The following is a 20,323-nucleotide window of genomic DNA, read 5'->3' on the forward strand; positions in this document are numbered from 1 at the left end:
GGTACAGCTGTTGGTCAAAGACGCCAGTAAGCCAACACCAATAAGTGGCTTGATCGCAAGCAGGAAACTTGTTGGGTGAACACGCCATGTAGCCAATAGCAACGTGCAAACAGGTAAATTTGTATGCGCAGCAAAATATTGACACTGTATGCCATGAAGACAACCCGTACGGTTATTCAGTCAGCATGCTTTGCTTCGCTATTTCTATTTCGCTATTTCGCTATAAGCTATTTGAATTAGATACGCGCTTTTTCTGGCATAGCATTGTCAGTGGTGTAGTACATCATAATGCAGCTAAGACGTGCTAACTAGCAGGCTTGTTAACCAATATTTAATAGTTAACTTTTAAACTATTACCGTTAGGCTCCTTAATTAATGAGTGGCACGTAGGCCACCGTAAGTAATGTCCATATCCGTTTTTATAATTTCGAGAACGCGATTATCCTCGGCGCTGTGGCCCAACAAATTTTGGCTATCTCGACGAGTTAGGTTCACTGGAGAGGTTGCTTTGCCTGCAAGCTTCTCAACCCGCATGTATTTTGGCGCGATGTAGGCGAAATTTGTTGGGCCACAGCGCCAAGGGTAACCGCATTTTCGAAATTCTAAAAACTGATATGGGTATTACTTACGATGGGCTACATGCCTCTCAATAATTAAGGAGCCCAACGGTAATAGTTTAAAAGTTAATTATTAAATGTTGGTTAACAAGCCTGCTAGTTAGCACGCCTTAGCTGCATTATGATGTAGTACACCACTGACAATGCTATGCCACAGAAAGCGCGCATCTAATTCAAATAGCTTATTTTTAAAAATTGCAGAAAGTCTTAGGTGAAACACCCTGTATACCAAGCGGACTGCTTTATTCTGCTCAAAGAAGCAAGGAGGAAGCACTGAGTGAGCGTTCAAAGTGTAGAGTGACTGATTTTTTTTTAAGACGCTGGTTCCGATGTAATCTGCGAGATAGGGTGTAGCAAAGTGACCGAGGCGCCTAGGCGCCTTTCACCGCGCCTCGCAGGGTCGATGCATGGTGTCATGCATAGAATCAGTTGAAACCCTACAGCAGCCAGGTGCGGAGAGGCGCAAGCTACGAATCTCTCCGTGGGCTTCTTCGAGGCGTGCCATTATAGTGTACTAATTCTAGTACACTATTGCCATGCAACGGCCCACGCCAATTGACTGGCCACACCAACGAGCCAGCGGCCGGCACCGCTGATAAATTCCCTTCCTCGCACATAACCCGCCGGCCACTATTTTTTTACTGAAGCCTACGAAGAGAATTGCTCATTTCGTTCAGATCCACTTCACGTCCTGAAATCCGCTAAAACAATGAGACCCACGAAATAAAGATTCAAAATCCGCTAAAAAATCTGCTAGCCGCTAGACAAACATTTTTCCCGCTAAGAGGCAACAACACTCACTTAATTTAGCGGGAAAATCGCTAAAATGGCGACACTGAATTCTGCATGTACTTCGTATGAATTTCGAAGTCGAAATAAAAAAACATAAACTATTTGAGCAAGGTTTCTTGGACATTTTGCCTTTTCGTACATAAAAGCACGCATGTATACATACGAGTACAGCTATAAATTATAACAGCACGTTTTACGTGGGAAAAGTACTTGTATGGTGTGTTAGAGATGACCGAAAATGGGAAGGGGGAGCGAGTAAGAATACCCACGCACACACAATTTTGGGGGAATAAAAACGGATATATTGTGGTTACAATTCAAGTTCGCGCACTTCAAAAGGGTTCGCACTGTCTTACACGCACGTCCGCTCAGATCGCTCGCGCACCACGCACTCTCGCTGCGCTTCTTGCCGCCGACGCTGATGAGTCGACGCGCCGCACTCGCGAAAACACAAAGCATCACAAACACAAACGGCGTCCTGACGGCACTCCGGACCGACCAACGCACCGAGCCACATTCACGTGAGCGCCACTCGAGGCAGGCGATGCGGTGTGCACTCTGGACCGACCGGCGAACCGAGCCAGATTCACGTGAGCCTCTTGAGTCGAGGGGACGACTGCCGCCGTCTCGACGGGAATAGGCGCCGATGAGAAATTGCGTCGTACGATCGCTTACAGGTGGCACTATATTTTGCTGCGCATGATGCATGAAAGCCTATGCACGCCTTATAGTTTTGTCCGCGTAGTTGAGATGCGTCCATTGCCAAATCAAGGCGCGTCGCGTTGCAAACTTAGTGCGCATTTGCGGTTCGTTTTAATTGTTCCCGAAATGTTCGTCTACTGTGAGTACGTGTGTGATCATACAACTGCTGTTGTTGAACACACTAAAGTTCAGTCATTTGAACCAAAGAACGTCGCGGATTTCGATCCGGGAAAAAACTACAGCGTCTACTGGTGCGGCGACGACTTCACCGCTGGCGGTTACTACGATGCCAGAATCATACACATGACAGGTAAGTCGCCAAAAGGCCACCCATTGTATTTTTTTTCTGCGGCTGAACAACTTTTTGCGGTATTAGGAAGGTGTATATACAAGCGCGTGCCCTAAGTATGCATGACTTCCGCACCTGTGCGCGCGCTGCTCTACGCAACGACACAACCTTCTTGAGAGCTCAAAATGGAGCACTTTCGGGGATCCATTGGCTATATTATAGATATTTGTCGCTTCGTCAAGGGCTCGTGAAAATATTTTGAGGCATGACAAGTAAACCACGCAAAGCGCGCAAGTTGAGGTCGCGGGAAGCGGCGAATGGAAAACATGTGCTCTAAAGTTTGATTTCTCTTTTTTTTTGTAATTCTCGTATCTTCACCTGTCTTCTAACGAATAATTATAACGAAAGGTTGCGAAGTTCATAAAATGACTTGTTTTCTCATGCGTAGTTGTCTAACATTGTCAACGAATTGCGCTTCTGATACCCCGCCGGTGCCTCCCGGTGCCGGTGCCGCCGGTTTCGCGGGTCGCGGTGCCTCGTGTATTTCGCGGGTTTCTGCTCGTGTTTTTAATTTTATTTCAGTGAGTATTGGGCTTCATGTATAAGAAAAAAATGGCTTTATTGCACACAACAAGGCTTTGTGTACTACTAATTATACACTTGTATACTTCCTTCTTAACTATTGATGTCCCGGGGAGGACTATATGAGGGTATTAGTTTTAATGACTCAGTAACTGTTGCAGCTAGCGGAGCGTAAAATCCAAATGTGAAATCAGCATACAAAGTTTTATGTAGTATGTATGTATACACATATATATATTAAATTAAGGTATATTTTATAAATAATGGTAATAGTTTTAACTGCCATCCCTGCTGAAAAAAGTTCTATGTTGCAATAAACTCATACAGTTTATCATACAAATATCATAGACTTATCATACAAATCATAGAAAATTATCATAGAAATGTCATACATTTCTATAAATCGTAGTCATCATAGAGATGTCATAGAATATCATACAAATTGTATGATATATCATTCAGATTGCATGATATTCTATGATGAAGCCTCTATGAGGTTATTGCATCATATAAGTTTTTTTCGGCAGGGATGCCCTCCTTGAGGCAAAACGCTGTGGGGTACATGTTGCTATAGTGGCTCAGCCGAGCATGTGTTTCTCTGTTTTTAGTGTTTTATAATTTATTACCATACAGAGTTCTTGCCCTCAAGGCAGGACAAAAGGAGGGGATATGTGCTCAACCTCAAACACTAAAATGAAGTGTGTATGTGCTTAGAAATTGTAATCAAGCTTTTACTGCTTAAGACGTTAATTAATGTGTCTTCAACTAATTCTTGCTCAACAAAGGACATATGAATGCAGCGTGAAGTACCGCAGCTGTGCCCTCTTGGTTTGAGCATCCACCTTGCGTGCAAGCGGTGTTGGGTTCAATCCTAATACAGTGCCCCCAGGTACTCAGAGATGATGCAGTGTGTGCAAGGTTTCCCTTGGCCTGGTGTTTGGCATATGTGCGGTAAAATGCTCGAAAAATATGTCTCTAATTTCACCTTGAGTAGACGAAAATTCCTTGTGCCATGGTGCTCTTTGGACAAAGCTGCCTTTAAACCAGTAAGATCTGCAATCATCATCATCTGGTAAGCTGCATACAGTATGATTGCAGTAGACGGAGAGGAACTTGTACACAGAATTCGCGGATGCAGGTTTGTTCCATTACAATACAAAAAAATTGAACATTTTGTAAAGGTTGTGTGCATATCAGATTGGAAAAATTCAAAATAATATGCGGTGCAGCTCCATGATACATTCTTAACCTTTTATCAATGCACATTGCTTCTAACTTTCTATGTGCTGTGCAGAATCAAAGGAGGAAATGGACATCTACAATGAAAAACGACACCGAAGACCTCTTATACCACCCGAAGGGAAGAAAAGGACAAAAGGAAAGGTAAAGTCATAGCTTTTAAAGGCTGGTAATATTACTTTCAAATGTGCAGTTTTGCACTGTAAAAGTGTGTGTCTACTTGATGAACAGCTCACAAGGTGGGGCTTGTGACTGGCCTTGAAGACAGATCATTGCCTCCAGATATCCACTTCTATTTCAAGCTGTAAAATATTTGATCCTAAGTAGGTTGTCGGGCAGGTGAGTTACATTTATTGAAAGCAGTGTTAAAAAATATGGACATGGGAAGAAGGTGTACACACGAAGATGAACGGACAGCTAATCTATATTCAGGGACTGCTCCACATTAAATACACTGCCTACTAGGATGCCGTGGTGACATTTAGTATGCTCCTTTCCCCACACACTCTTCCACGTGATTCCTGGCTCAACTTGGATCAGCTTGCAAGGTCAGCTGACCTTTGTGCACCAGGCTAGCAGCCTTCTTAGGGGTTGACTCTGAGTGACCAAACACAGTTCTACTGGGTCATTCCATGCCAAACACCCCAGACGTTGCACACAGCCATCTACAGTTTGTTCAAAAATATTCATGGCAAGTTATGCCAATGTGCCTAATCAAAGCCTGGAACATTTTCGTTGAAAAAATTTATTTGTGAGGTCAGTGCAGCTTGAACATTTAGAGAAGGCTTTAATAAAAACACTTATAGTCGGATACAACTTAAGTCTGCAGTGAAGCTCCGCCCATATATTTAGCCTCCGCGCAAGAATTCCTCCACGACGAAAAAGTAGTCCGTTGCTTAAACATACCTTGTTACCTATAAACAAGCTTATTGCAAGAAAAAAAATTATGAGCTTTTGAATTTTGATATGGGGATTGTTTGATAAAATCAAACATTCAAGCTGATTTCGTTTACTGTTCCGTATACAAAAGTCAGGCTGATTTTGTTTCTGTTCCAATTGGAAAGCGGCGACTGCGGTCCAGTGTTAGCAACTGCTGTTTTTTTAAGTTGTATTCTACTATAATATTAACATTTGGAAAATAATAACATTTAGAAAAGATTAATCATCATCATCAGCCTGCCTACGCCCACTGCAGAGCAAAGGCCTCTCCCATGTCTCCCCCCACAAAAAAAATACTCTGCCTGTCGATGGAACTGCATAACCAGGCCTGAAGTGCGGCCTGATCTCGGTGACCAGAACCGACAACGCACTTCCTCACCAGAGCAGGATTTGGCCACCCTGGTGTAGTACTTGGCCACAACCTTCTGTGAACAAACCAATTAAGAGAAAAGATTAATGAAAAACAAATTTTTAGAAAACACTCCACAATTTTTTCAGTGACATTTGCGCAGATTCTGGCTTTCGGCATAAATCAGAGCGTATAGGTTTTTACGGCTCAAATCTTTTTTTTTTAATTAAAGAAAATATGAAAATGCACCATTTCTGCTGTTTTTTTATACCAACTTGCTCTCGCATATTCAGAAATAGCCGTTTGGCTTCTCTAGATGTCTAGAACTTATAACCAATGTTACAGGTGATGAAACTGTGTACATTGAAGTAAGAAAAATACTAAGGTTGCAAAAAAGTGCATTTTGAGCCAAAAACACTGGTTAATTTCACCCTGAGGTGATCCAAGTAAAAATACAAACAATGACAGGTTACATAAAACAATTTATTGCCTTTTATTTCTTACATTTTAATCGAGGTAATTTTTGTTTAAAGGGAGAAAAGAATTTTTGAAGTTGAGCTCTTGCGTCGGAAGTTGCAAGTTGCAGATATAGGAGAATTGCGACCTGCACTTGGACCTGTGAAGAGCCACATGTAGCTCGCGACCTACAGTTTGCCCCCCCCCCCCCCCCCCCTTCCTCCTCCCCCCTGTACTAGTGCATTGCACAACTTTCCCCATTATGCTGTGGCGTGCTGCTGTCAGGATTAATCCTGATGGATTGCATATTTTGGTGTGTTCAACAGTTCAGTAGGAAATTTTAATTGCGCCTATTCAGTTGCAGGTGACAAAGTCAGCAAAAAAGCTACGGCTTGATGTGCAGCGCCAACAGGAGCTGCAGTTGATTGAGGAGGCAGTGGTGGATGGAGCCGTCGACATGGTTCCTGTTGGATTGCACAACGAGCTGAAGCGCAAAACAGAGGCCTTGGAGATTGAACTGGCTGCGTTGAAGCAAGCAAGGGGTGACCAGCCAGCTACAGCTGAATTTGAAGCTCTTAAGGACGAAGTTGGACAGCTCCGTATTCTGAATATGGAACTGCAGCGCAGCCTTACTTCCAAGCTCTTCGATGCTGGTAAATCCTCTTGAAAAGTTAGCTTCTTTGGAGCTGTTATGTCTTGATGCAGAGAATACTTTCAGATCCATCTACAGAATCATGTGTAGTGTGAAACAATTTTTTTGTTTCCCCCACACAGACACACACTTGTAAATGTGTTGTGAAGATGGTGGGGAACAGGTACTTCTAAACTTCTGAAATCCATCATAACTGTGTGGAGGGATGCTTGTTGCTGTCGTGATTGCTTCCTCAAATTTCCAGTTAACTCGCTGGCTATATAAGTTTCCAAAAAGACAGGAAGAGGATAGGCAGCTGCTCTGTGCAAAGAACCCTCGGTGTATCATGTGCCTTTTAACTCAACGGGAGATCATTAAGCATTAAAAAAGAATTTAAAATCTTTTTTTCTTTTTTGAGGCAGGCCAGGTTTTTTCATTTATCGGAAATTTTTTTTCTGCATGTGCTCATCGCGTTCAGAATAAATATCAGTGCATGCTCTGCATATTCATTCATTCAATATCTTAGCTAGCGGAAGCTTCCTTAATTTCTTAGCTTTCATTTTCACTGCACATTAAAAAAACAGGGTGGCATATGCATGACTTTGGTAGCGCACATTAATGGCATGCCAGCACAGTTCGGCACTGCTTATGTCAACAAAAGTTGGAAAGGAGGCTAGTTGATGGTGGACGCGCATTGCTAAGTGGCCAAGTGAAATCTTAGTGCATTATGAAACAGTAATCTGCAGTATTTTTGTTGGGAGCTCAGAAGAAAGAGCATGTTTCGCTTCTATTTCGGCCATTATAAGCTGATGAGCTGCATTACAGAAATGATCTAGTGTTTTATGTAGCCCTTCGTGCTGAGTACCAGATTTCCATTGGGTATAAAGAACAATTGCATTGTTTTCAGTGAAAATTGAATCTTAGCCTCTTCACTGGTATGTTGTTGTTAATTTGGCAGCAAAGGACATAATTATTGCTGGTAAAATCAGATTGGAAATCTTTCCACTGGCTGATTCAAACTTTTGAAGTCTTTGCTGAAAAGGACAGGTTGCCACCGTTTTGAAGTTAATGATGGTCTAGCATATCCTCTGAGATGCGCGCAATAAAATTGATGTTGATACACATGCTTCATTCATGAGAACGGCCAGTGATGGCTACACCTGTATTTCGTTTCTAGGTTCTAGCTTATGAAAGCTTTGTTTTCAGTTTGTTTTGAACACGCTACCGTACTGATACAGGTGAACTTAAATTTTTGTTTTGCGTCCCTTTAACATATTCCTCATAGATATTTCTTTGCTTCTAATTTAGGAAGACTACAAAAAAAAATGAAACTAACATGTATAAGTGCTGAATATTGTTCCTCGTTCATGCATTATAACTGCAGTGCAGTAGAATAAACAAGGTGTAAGCATTCTATAGTGCTGTTATTTGGAAGATGCAGTGTGCCCACAACCATGCAGTGCCGGCACCAAAAGAAATGTTCTAAAATAGGCTAGCTGCGGCTGTCACAGGACTGAGCTGATTAGAAATCAGTGAAAAAGGTCTGATTTTTCCATGCACATAGCTAGGCTTTTGATCATAAACAGGAAGCCTGAGTATGTCATAGAAGTTGCCAGACTGAAGCAGGAAGGTTAGCATTGTATTGAACAAATAACCCAGCCACAGGACGAAGGACAGGGAAGAGACAAGGTGCACACGGCGACTGAAACTAACAACTGTGCAGCAAGTTTTCTTGGGAGATGGATGTGCTTCATTAGAACACTGTTGTTAGTTCCAGTTGCAGTGTGCGCCTCGTCCCTTCCTTGTCCTTCAGCGTTTGCCTGGGTTATTTGTTCAATACAGTGCACCAGCTGACCCAGATCGCAACTTTTCTGCTAAAGTATGTACCAGTACTGCAGCCTGTGAACCATGGAATTATCCCTCCTGCGGCCTCAGTGTTGCAGAGTAGGCAAGGCAGATTTCGTTTGCAAACAGTATCCAACATCAGGAGTTCAGTTTCATGACACGCAGGTACTGCTTGCAACTATAGCAGAGATTTGGATAGCATGGTGGAAGGCGACAAGCTGGATAACGTGGAAGTAAACTCTTGTATACAGGTAAAAAAAAGAGTTGTATGAAGAAACCTAGCAAAGATTATCGGTAGCGTTGCATTGCTGTTTGTAAAGCCGATACAATTTCTTCCAGTGTCGTGGCACTGGTGAACATTGCCATAGGGGACAATAAATTTTTACCTTTTCTCTAAACTCTACTTCAGAGAAAATTTATTGTTCGATACGGCAATGTTTACTCAATTATGACATTGGAAGTAATTGTATGGGCTTTCCAAATAACAAGGTAATGCTATCAGTAATCTTTTCTCGGTATTAAGTTGCGCTGTGAGCAAAATCATTAAGTGCCAGCTCACTGGCCTGTGTTTGATGAATTTATGTGATACCTGATTGGCACTAATATCCTCAGGTATAGGAAGCTGGAGTAATGAATTAACAGAAGTGTTTTAGGCAACTAAACTTATGTACTTAAAAACCGAATTATTCACTCTTATGTGCTATGATATGTAAGGGGGAAAGAAGGGATTACTTTTAAATTTATTTTTCTTTTTCAGAAGTGAGGCTGATATATGCAGCTGCCTCTGATCTTCCACTGAATATTGTGTATCAGCCCGCACTAGATAGTATGGAGAAGAATGGTAAGTAATTATTTGTCCACTTGCATTCTTTTACTTTTCTAAACTGATTTGAATGCCTCTGAAGCTCTTTACTTGTAATATCTGCAGGACAAGCCTCGGCGAGCGTTGCATCCCCACAGTGCCAAGTTCAGCATGGTAAGGTGTATACATTCTAAACACGTATTGGTTTGTTGACATGGGGTTTGCTGGTGGCAGTTTCATGACATTTCAGGACGTGTGTTTGTAAGCAGAATCTGTAAACTTCTTGAACCTAGGGAGAGAACACTGTTTAGTTGAACCGGGTCAATTTGAGAGTTATCAGAATGATAGAGCACCGTTGCATTACCATGTAGACTGACACAGATGCTATGCTTAACTCCTTGAAAGTGAGGCTAAAATGAAAGTGCTGACGTAAGTATACCTTTCACTGGCGAGACTTTGCACGGCTGCTTTGTCTGATGTGGCCGTGCAACAGTCGGAAGTACTGGCATGCCTTACTGCAAATAATTATGGAAGAGAAATTCCTCTGCAGCTCCTTGTAACTTGCTGTTCCTACAGGACAAGCCTCGGCGAGCACTGCTTCCCTGGAGAGCCCAGGTCTGCTTGGTAAGATACACTTTCATGTTTTGGGTTTAGTGATCTGACAGTTTAGTGCTGTTTTGGATCGTAGTCGTATGTTGGGAGAAAAAAGCCTCGGTAGTTGGCTAACTTATTACTTGCTGCACCTACAGGACAAGCTTCAACGAGCACTGCTTCCCAGAGCCCAGGTCTGCTTGGTAAGATACTCTTTCATGTTTTGGGTTTAGTGATCTGACAGTTTAGCGCTGTTTTGGATCGTAGTCGTATGTTGGGAGAAAAACGCCTTGGTAGTTGGCTAACTTATTACTTGCTGCACCTACAGGACAAGCTTCAACGAGCACTGCTTCCCAGAGCCCAGGTCTGCTTGGTAAGATACTCTTTCATGTTTTGGGTTTAGTGATCTGACAGTTTAGCGCTGTTTTGGATCGTAGTCGAATGTTGGGAGAAAAAAGCCTCGGTAGTTGGCTAACTTATTACTTGCTGCACCTACAGGACAAGCTTCAACGAGCACTGCTTCCCAGAGCCCAGGTCTGCTTGGTAAGATACTCTTTCATGTTTTGGGTTTAGTGATCTGACAGTTTAGTGCTGTTTTGGATCGCAGTCGTATGTTGGGAGAAAAAAGCCTCGGTAGTTGGCTAACTTGTTACTTGCTGCACCTACAGGACAAGCTTCAACGAGCACTGCTTCCCAGAGCCCAGGTCTGCTTGGTAAGATACTCTTTCATGTTTTGGGTTTAGTGATCTGACAATTTAGCGCTGTTTTCGATCGTAGTCGTATGTTGGGAGAAAAAAGCCTCGGTAGTTGGCTAACTTATTACTTGCTGTACCTGCAGGACAAGCCTTGACGAGCACTTCTTCCCTGGAGAGCCCAGGTCTGCTTGGTAAGATTCTCATTGTACTCCTGTGTTGGTTTGGTGATCTGAAAATTTTGATCTGCTTCAAAATATAGTGTTCATAAGCTGAAGCCGACTCGCCTGGGAAAGTGCTTAATGCTTGAAAGCCAATGAGCATCAGACCAATTTGATGTTGCTGAGAATTACTTAGCACCATTGCACGGCCCATGCAGTACGAAAAGAATGCCATGATTAATTCTTTGAAAGCAACAATACATGAAAGCACTTTCTGAAGACTACCTGTTCGTCTTACTGCCAAGGCTTTGCACGGCTTCTTTGCCTGCATTAGCCATGCAACAGTCTGGAGTGCCTGCGTGCCTTATTGCAGGTAATAGTGGAAGAATAACACATCTGGAACTCTTTTTTACTTACTCCATCCGCAGGACAAGCCTCGACAAGTGCTGGTCCCCTGGAGAGCCCAGGTCTACGTGGTAAGATTACTCGATTGTTGGTTTGGTGATTTGACAATTTTGATCCACTTAAAAATATAGTGTATATAAGCTGAAGCTGACTTGCCTGGGAGAGTTTGCTTAATGCTTAAAAGCTAATGAGTGTCAAATAATTTTGGTATTTCTCAGTTATTTAGCACCATTGCATTCTCCATACAGTGCGAAAAAATGCTATAACTCCTTTAGAGTGAGAATAATTGGAACGCTTTCAGAAGATTACCATTTCCTCGAATGACTTTCCATGGTTGTTTTGCCTAATATAGCCACGCAACTGTCTAGATTATCTGCACACCTTAGTGCAAGCTTTAACTGAAGAGCAACGCCTCTACAACTACTTTTTACTTGTGTACCTGTGGTACAAGCCACGACGAGCACTGCTTTTTTTTATATCAGTTTCGGAGTAGAGGTACCACATGCAGTGTTTGAATATTCCAGCCCCCCTGAAAAAGTTAAGTATATAAGAAGCTATGTTAATTGATCATTTTATGGTTTGATCATCCCTGTGCATGCACATTTTATACTTTTTTTGGTGTCCAAAACAAAAAGTCAATTTTTGTCTTTGTGCAGGAGAAGGAGGCCATGGCCACTGCCCTGTCACTGAAGCTGACATACAAGTGGGCTCTACCAGGGATGATGGAAAAGTAATCACCTTTCTTTTTTACAAGCAAGCATGTAAACATCTGTTGGAGATGGTGTTCCATGGCTCCCAGTTTTACTGTAAGGACTGTGCTTTAAAATATAAAATATCTTGTCAGCTTAAATGGGACGACAAATTTCTTGTGGTCTAAAGTAGGCTTTTTGAATTATTATAGATAGATGTGAACAGGTAGGCAGACAGCTACAGTATTCATTTTAAATGAGCCTCAGGGGAGCATTTATGGAGGGAGGTGGTGGGGCATTGGTAAATTTCATTTAAGGAAAACATGCAGAACACCATTTTTTTAACAAAAGGCGAAGAAATATACGGCTAAAATGTGACTGCTGCCCCAAGAGAGTGCCGTATATCCGACCCTATGTCAAATTAAGCCTACTCAATAACATTTTGAGTCTGCTTAATTTTTTGTTTAGTTTTAAGATTGCATCGGTCAGGAAGATAGCACCTCTAAGGGAATAACCTGTAGCACAAGCATATTAATTGCTGCTTTTCGATGTGGCAGAAGACTTCAAGCTGCTAATTGGGTGCTTGCAAGGAGAGTTAATTTGTCATACTGAACTGCTGTTTCATGTGAGCAGTAAATTTACAAAAGCCTCTCCTGCATTTCTAACCTGCTGTCAGGCACTTTAGTTGTGCAGCTGGTAAGCCTGTTCGCAACACAGGTGTATTGATCATGCTTAAACTGCTAACAATGTCCAATGTATTGAACAAGTTGCATAAGCCCATGTTATCATCAGTGGTGTATTAGCTTTGAATATTTTGGGGCCAGATGTAGAATCCACTTTCTCTTTAACTATATTGCTCAAAGACAAATTTAGGCAGTCGTTTTTGCATTCATGTCTAAACTGGAACACTATTTTTGTAAAGAACCCGTAGTAGCTTTTTCTGATTGACAGCTCAAGCTTTTGTGGAGTATGGAATTTGGAGCAATGTTTTGTCATATTACGCGTTGCTGTTGTTATTGGAGTTTGAAGTCTTATGTGGGCAATACACTAATGTGACGCTTGAAAAAAGTGACAATGCAACACTCTAAAAACTCATAAGGTGTGGTAGAACTGCTTTCATATGGATACTATTGTGATATTCATGACTTCTGCATTTTTTGTGCTCCATACCATGAGACTCAGGAGAAAACAGTTGCCCAGCCTGTCATATTGGCTTTGAGGGGACTATACAAAAAGTGCTAAATAGCGTGACAGTTTTTGTTTTGCGTCATTGTCAAGTGACCTTAAGTCGCCATCATGTGCTAGAGTACTATGTAATGCTTGATGGTGCTACTGAAAGCTCCTCTGTCAAGGTACTTATAGCCTCAGAGCGCAGAAAGAGGTCTGAAAAAAATAGGCCGCAGGAAAGTATTAACGGCTGTGTGCACATATTTTGCAGGTCTATGCTGGAAGCGGTGCCTGGGTGGAGCCACAGGTGTGGACTAGGCTCTTCCAGGCGCCATCCGACTCGATGTTCTGCCGGATGGCGGCTCAGGTGTACTGGAGCACAGAAGAGTTAAAAAACAGGAGTGTGACTGGAACGCTTTCAAACAGAAGCCTGTCTCTGGGCAAGACAGAGCCAAAGCCTGCATTGACGCCGCAGAAGCTGACTTCTCTGTGTTGACCCTTTGGTGACTCTTTTGCTTTATGTCTAGCGTTGCTCAGTTAGTAAATGGCGACGTAACAATAATTTGGAACCTAAACTTCTCATCATACCTTGTGGGCTGTGAGTTTTGGTACAGAAGGAAAAATGTTTCAATGACTGCACTTCAGGATACAACTTGTCCACAGGTTATTTACAAACACTAGACAAGCAGGAAGCTGTTTGCTGGAACTGGTCACATTAAATGCATCATCATTTGCATCATCGTGTACGTGCAAAGTATGTTAATAAAACTGGAATTAAACAAATTTAGGAAGTCATGACAGACCCATTGTTCAAGGAATTTTCACCACCGGACAACACTGCTTATAGTTCACAGATCCAGAGCTGTGTCCTGTAATTAATGGCAGCTCACTCACTTTTAAAGTTATCATGTGTTAATGAAGCTGGTTCTGCAGCAAGCTGTATTACTTAAACTTGTTCTTCTGCTCTTAACTAAGAATTCATTGTATTCTGCCCATAGTTATTATTAAAGCGTTAAATGTTTGTCCGTGGCAGAGCTTACAGAGATACGGAGGAGAAATTGAAGTTGGCCTAGCTGGATTTAGCTCAGCAGTTTGAGATTGAGTTCATATATTTTAAGAAGGCTTCTCATAAATTTGTTGTGGTGTGTGGAATTTAACGTCCCAAGGTTACTCAGCCTATGAGGGATGCTGTAGTAGAGTGTTCTGGAATAATTTTACATCACCAGAAGTGTTAAACCTTTACTGACATCGTCCAGCACATGGACGCCTTTTGCATTTTGCCTTCATCGAAATTGGGTGGCCGCGACTGGGTTCGAGCCTGAATACTCAGGCTCGGTATCTGAAATCCTAACCACTAAGCAACTACAGCTAGTCCTTCTCATGAATATGTCGCAGTCTGCACTGACTACCTAAAAGCTCTTGACCGCGTCGAATCATCTCAGAAAAAAGTTTCTACCTTGCAGAGTAACATGATGGTGCTTTTATGCTGCCACTATTTTGTCAGTTTATTGTGTAAAATGTATGTTGCCAAAGCCAAAGTGCTACAATGCACTTGTATGAACCACCAGTGGCTATTGTGTTCCAGATTGGGCTGGCCCTTAGTCACAAAGCAATTTTTCATTTGGCTATATATAATGCACTATATGCAACTTTTGAAACTGCAGTCCTTGACTGCATTGGGCTTCTTTGCTTTACTTCTTCTTTTGAGAGTTGCTTGTGGAAATTTTTGTGTAATGCCCCTCAATCCATACATTGCCCTAAATATTTATTCTTTCTGCAGCTTTGTTCCGCCTCTACATGGGGGACACAAGCCCAGAGGAGTCTGCAAAACGGCTGAAAGCGGTGCGCAAGCATCTTGCTCAGAAACTGGGTGATGTACAGCGCAAATAGTGCGCAACATAATAAAGGTGTTCTGTGAAATTTTTGTGACTGTTATCTAGAGACACACATTTTGCTAAAAAAGTTATTGCACCATTTATTTGCAGCATGCAGAAATAATTTTCCAGTTTATCCAAGTTCTCCTTTTCAAGTATTCAGATAATCGTTTTAAGCTTGTCCAAAGATACCAGCAGGATTGTGTGTTGAAACAATGTGAAGGTGCCATGGTCATGTGTCTGCGTGAGCTTCATGCTCACGGGCCAACAGGCCTTCAGGCATGCACAAAAGCAGGCCAATACCAGTAGGCCGACACCACCAGGCCAATACCAGTAGGCCGATTCCAGTAGGCCGACACCATTAGGTCCAACACTAATAGGCCCGACAGCAATACACCCAACACCAATAGGCCCAACACCAATAGGCCCAACACCAGCAGGCCCGACACCAGCAGGGTCCCAATTTACGGATTGCCAACAGACCTACAGCCTGTTGGATTTTCTGATAGGGTAGGTATGCTTTGTGGGGACGCCTTCGTCCCCTGCGTTAACTTCCTCGCAAGGCACTCTTCTCAGTTGTGTTACTTTAACTAACAGGGGAGGGCGCTCCCGCCGCAGCGACACCAGCGCCACGAATGGCGCGTTTGCTGCTCGCGTACGGGGGAGCGACTGCTCTCTTCTCCTTGGGACTGGGAAAGCTCGCAGACGTTTCGCGCGCCGCTCCGCTCTTCGCCGGCGGGTGACCTCCTGTGGAAACAAGTTCCCCTCAGCTCGTCCCGTCCGGCCTCGGAGTTTTTCCCCCGCCCTACCATGGGCGAACGTTCGCTCGTAACCGTGCTGGTGAGTCGGACATCCTCGATTCCTCAGTGTATTTTGTTGCTGGCTGGCGTAATTTTTGTTATAGCAATAAATGCCTTGTTTTTGTCAGCCAGTGTGCCTATCCTTTGTTCCAGCAGAGCAAGGCTCGGCGTAGTCGGTGAGCGCTCAGTAGCGTACGCGACCACAGGGTGGGGTCCGCGCGGCTTTGACCTGTGTAAGCCGCGGTTAAGCGGGAAGAACGGACTTATCTCCCCTAATTAAGACCCCACAGCTTATACATAAGGAACAAAATTGGCAAAGAAAAAAATCAACTTGCAAAGAACATGTCTGGGTATCAGGTACAATGGCAGGTAAAAGGACATGGCTAGGGGTAGTTTATTTAGGGACCGGGGCAAATGCAGGTAAGAAAACAAAGATCTAGTTAAGTGCTTCAATGACGATATAAAGCTGTTTTGAGACGGTGCTGATATCATTCCGCTTGGTGACATGAATGGCCCCATTGTGAGGATCTGTGAGATTGCAGGTCTTATTTTAAACAAACACAAAAGTACAAACAATAAACGAGGCGGCTTTTATCGGAAAGGAAACCAATTTCAGTATGAGAGCGAAGAAAAGGAAAGGAACAAGAGAGCAAGGCAGCAACACACGGAAAAATCACACGGGGGAACAGAACAAAGTGCTTACGAAAAATGCAGAAAAAAAGAAAGTCAAAGAGGAAAGTCACACTACTTGTCTCTTATTCGAGCAACGAGCGGGGAGGACTGGCTGGGTGTCGGGCAGTCAGGGAGTCTCTGGGTGTTCCAATGTCGATGCAACGCTACCGCAGCGTCGGCGTCTGTGGGCTCCCAGCACGGTTCCCAGGTCTGGTATCCCGGAAAAGTCACGTAGGCGCCAGAAGCGGCCTGTGTGGAGCAGCTGACGGATGGACGGAGAAGAGTGGCGCCTGGGCCTGGTGGTTGAGGCTCTCGACGATGGATGTCCAGGTCTGGTGGCCCGGACGTCTGCGGCTAAGGCCCAAGCCCGGAACTCGGGGAGCCAGCAGAACTCGTCCACGTCCGTCGCCCACCGCGCTCTTCTCTTCTCTGCCACGTAATCCTGTTCGACCTGTCCCGGCGTACCCCCCTCCGCACGCGCTCCTCGTGCTTTGTCTTCTTCTCCTCACGAACGCCGCTGGGTGGCGCTATCTCCTTACAGAAGGCCCCCTCTTCGGACGTTTTTTCCAAGGGAAAGAACTCAACTTCAGGAGAGCGACACCAGACGCGTTCGACGATCGCAACACAGAACACCGCACCACAGCGCACACACTACACACCACACACAATACGACGGTCGACAATGTTCGAAGCATTCACAGACATTCGCACACACAGCACAGAGAGCACATGGAAAGTCAACGTGAAGCGTCCATAGAAGGGCGAAGAAACACGGAAGGCATACAAATTAGGTAGCCGACACTCAAAAACAAACATGAACACAGATAATGCCAACAAGAACAGGTGTGGGCTATATTCTTCCGTATTCCATTCTTCACATCAAACCACTTCACCGTCGCGAGAACTCTTTCAACTAGTACTTCCGTTTTCCTTTGTGAAACCGGTTTCTCCAAACCGACCTCGGTCTCCACCATGGTTTTAAATGTCCCCGTCCTACGATGTTATACACTCTGTGCCGGCCGTTGTCCACCGGCACCGATGGAACAACGGCGTCATTTACTTTGTTCTCCCTTTCCTTTGACACAGTCGGTTGACACTTATCACACGATCTGACATAACTCTTAATGTCAGCCTGTACACCGGGCCAGTAAAACTCACTGAGCCCCCTTGCTATTGTTTTCCGTATTCCTTGATGGCCTGATAATGCACTCTTATGCGCCAACTTAAGGACTTGCGTGCGTAAGCCCTTCGGTACCACCGCTTGCTCAACGACTCGGCCGGGACACACTTGGTATGACCGGAAGAGAACACCTTCATCTGTATCAAAAGAGTGGGCGGTCTGTCCCTTGCCACGAAATATTTGCCCCAACTTCCTGCGACACACCTCTAAAGTCGGGTCTTCTTCCTGTTTCAGGCGAAACTCCGGCCGTGACAAGTGGAGTGTGTTCAGAGTGGGGCTTTTACTACTCTCTGAAACCTTTGCTGTCACCGTAAGGGAAGGAACATCGACCGCACCCGTCATGGCAAGGGAAACTGCCTGATCAGTTAGAACTGGCGGGTCAACCGAGAATGGAGGTTTAGCGCCAGGGACATTGCCTATTATGATGTCGTATAGGGGTGTAGACAAGCACCGCGCGATGGCCTTACCCGAAAAGTATGGTGAGGAAATCACCACCTCCGCTTCCGGAACTTCTACACGGGTCCCATTGGCCAAGAATAATGTAGCCTGTTTCCCTGTAAGCGCCGCTGCCGGTACAAGGGACTCACGCATAACAATGCCGGTGCTGCCCGTATCCCGTAATACCGAACCAGGCTGGCCGAACACCTCGCCGTGCCCCACTGGCATAGCAGCTTCCACAGGGTTGGAAGGGCAGACCATCTCTCCCAACTGGCCCTCTATGCGCGTTACCACTGCAGTGCTATCGGGATGTGAATATCGAGGTGTCATGCAACAGGCGGACTCCTCACGGTCTCCTGGCCTCTTAGCTTTGCATGACTGGGCATCATGTCCTACCTCGCGGCACCAGGTGCAATACGATTGCTTCGGCTTCGTCCGACAATCCGCCGCCTTGTGCCCAGTCTTCTCGCAAAGAAAACACCGCAGGCGAGATTGTGAACCTGAAACCTCGTCCTTGGCTTTATTCATCGTATGCTCCCCCTGCTCTTTGAAGAACAACAAGTTATTTTGCCGCTGTGCTTCGAGAAAATGATCGGCAGCCTCCGCCAGCTTGGAAACTGTCTTGCCTTCCCGCTCACGTAAGAAAAGGGCTAAACGAGAATGACAGTTGTTCAGAAATTGCTCGCTCACGACCATTTCGCGAACCACCTCAAAAGTGCGGCCTTCTCCCCGCATCTCGACCCAACGGTCAAAGAAACTAAATAACCTGGCAGCATATTGCGAGGCCGTTTCTCCATCCTGGGGCTTGCTCTGGCGAAACTTCTCTCGGTACCCTTCCGCGGTGAACCTAAACCTCTGAAGCAAGGCAAGCTTCGCTTTGTCATAATCCACGGAATCCTCAGGCGAGAGCCGACCGAAGACCCTAAGTGCTTCGCCGCCAAGGCACAAGCTCAACGCCGTTGCCCACTTTTCTTTTGGCCAACCCTGCCCCGTGGCCACATGCTCAAACCTCTTTAAGTAGGCATCGAGGTCATCCCGCGCTTCATTGAACTGTGGTATGAGGCTGTGCGGGCTAATGGAGCTGGTCGATGAGACGCTACGCTCTCCACGGTCACTCGGAGGATTTGCGCCACCCTCCTTGAGCCTTATTTGTAGCTACAAGTTCTGCGCCTCTAACTCCAAGCGTTCCTTCGCAGCCTCTCGCTCCGTCTCTAAATTCCGTGCCTCTAAATCCAATTTCTGCTTCGCAGCTTCAAGCTCCGTCTCTAAATTCCGTGCCTCTAACTCCAAATTCCGTGCCTCTAACTCCAGCTGCTGCTTCGCAGCTTCACGCTCAGCGGCTCTCTCTTCCCGTGCCTTACGAAGCTCGTCCTCCACCCACGCTCGTAACTCCGCGCCGCACAAGCCCATGCGCTCGCCTAAGGCAACCAACTCTGACGCGCTCATACTGTTCCTGAATTAACACAACAGGCAAGGAAATAATAACCGACCTCGTCCTGTCGTGGACGCCAAATTTGTGAGGATCTGTGAGATTGCAGGTCTTATTTTAAACAAACACAAATTACAAACAATAAACGAGGCGGCTTTTATCGGAAAGGAAACCAATTTCAGTATGAGAGCGAAGAAAAGGAAAGGAACAAGAGAGCAAGGCAGCAACACACGGGAAAAACACACGGGGGAACAGAACAAAGTGCTTACGAAAAATGCAGAAAAAAAGAAAGTCAAAGAGGAAAGTCACACTACTTGTCTCTTATTCGAGCAACGAGCGGGGAGGACTGGCTGGGTGTCGGGCAGTCAAGGAGTCTCTGGGTGTTCCAATGTCGATGCAACGCTACCGCAGCGTCGGCGTCTGTGGGCTCCCAGCACGGTTCCCAGGTCTGGTATCCCGGAAAAGTCACGTAGGCGCCAGAAGCGGCCTGTGTGGAGCAGCTGACGGATGGACGGAGAAGAGTGGCGCCTGGGCCTGGTGGTTGAGGCTCTCGACGATGGATGTCCAGGTCTGGTGGCCCGGACGTCTGCGGCTAAGGCCCAAGCCCGGAACTCGGGGAGCCAGCAGAACTCGTCCACGTCCGTCGCCCACCGCGCTCTTCTCTTCTCTGCCACGTAATCCTGTTCGACCTGTCCCGGCGTACCCCTCCGCACGCGCTCCTCGTGCTTTGTCTTCTCCTCACGAACGCCGCTGGGTGGCGCTATCTCCTTACACCCGTCAAGGATCGGGATGGATATAGATTATAACGGAAAGTTAATCCTAGACTTCTGTGAGTGGCACAACCTGGTTACTGTCAATAGAGAAACTAAATGTGAGGGACAAATCACTTGGAGATCCCGTAATAGGCAGACAACTATTGACTACTGTCTAATGTCGCAGAGCATCTATAGCAAGCTCGCAATAATGGAAATAGACGAAGAGG

At 45.1% G+C, this 20,323-nt stretch overlaps 2 protein-coding genes across 4 annotated transcripts in view; one reads left to right on the forward strand and one right to left on the reverse strand.

The window, feature by feature from the left end:
• Positions 1 to 20,323, reverse strand: part of LOC149363982 (cytochrome P450 4V2-like) — a 284,143-nt gene that overhangs the window by 41,376 nt on the left and 222,444 nt on the right. The gene's annotated exons all lie outside the window — the stretch shown is intronic.
• Positions 1,852 to 14,868, forward strand: LOC149363984 (uncharacterized). 3 transcript variants are annotated; one of them, XM_089573968.1, is made up of 15 exons: positions 1,852 to 2,421; positions 4,277 to 4,365; positions 6,324 to 6,618; positions 9,199 to 9,282; positions 9,370 to 9,417; positions 9,820 to 9,867; positions 9,993 to 10,037; positions 10,163 to 10,207; positions 10,333 to 10,377; positions 10,503 to 10,547; positions 10,673 to 10,720; positions 11,116 to 11,163; positions 11,749 to 11,822; positions 13,220 to 13,451; positions 14,729 to 14,868. In XM_089573968.1, the coding sequence occupies exons 1-14, from the start codon at positions 2,109 to 2,111 to the stop codon at positions 13,442 to 13,444; spliced, it is 1,452 nt and encodes a 483-aa protein (XP_089430094.1). In that variant the 5' UTR covers positions 1,852 to 2,108; the 3' UTR covers positions 13,445 to 13,451; positions 14,729 to 14,868. The 3 variants fall into 3 exon arrangements, with proteins under 3 accessions (XP_089430094.1, XP_089430093.1, XP_089430095.1); XM_089573967.1 differs by having other exon boundaries at positions 1,860 to 2,421; positions 13,220 to 14,868; XM_089573969.1 differs by lacking the exon at positions 9,993 to 10,037 and having other exon boundaries at positions 1,862 to 2,421; positions 13,220 to 14,868.

The sequence above is a fragment of the Amblyomma mixtum genome, chromosome 2 (genome assembly GCF_055824585.1).
Source record: "Amblyomma mixtum isolate Tamu chromosome 2, ASM5582458v1, whole genome shotgun sequence".
Classification (NCBI taxonomy): domain Eukaryota; kingdom Metazoa; phylum Arthropoda; class Arachnida; order Ixodida; family Ixodidae; genus Amblyomma; species Amblyomma mixtum.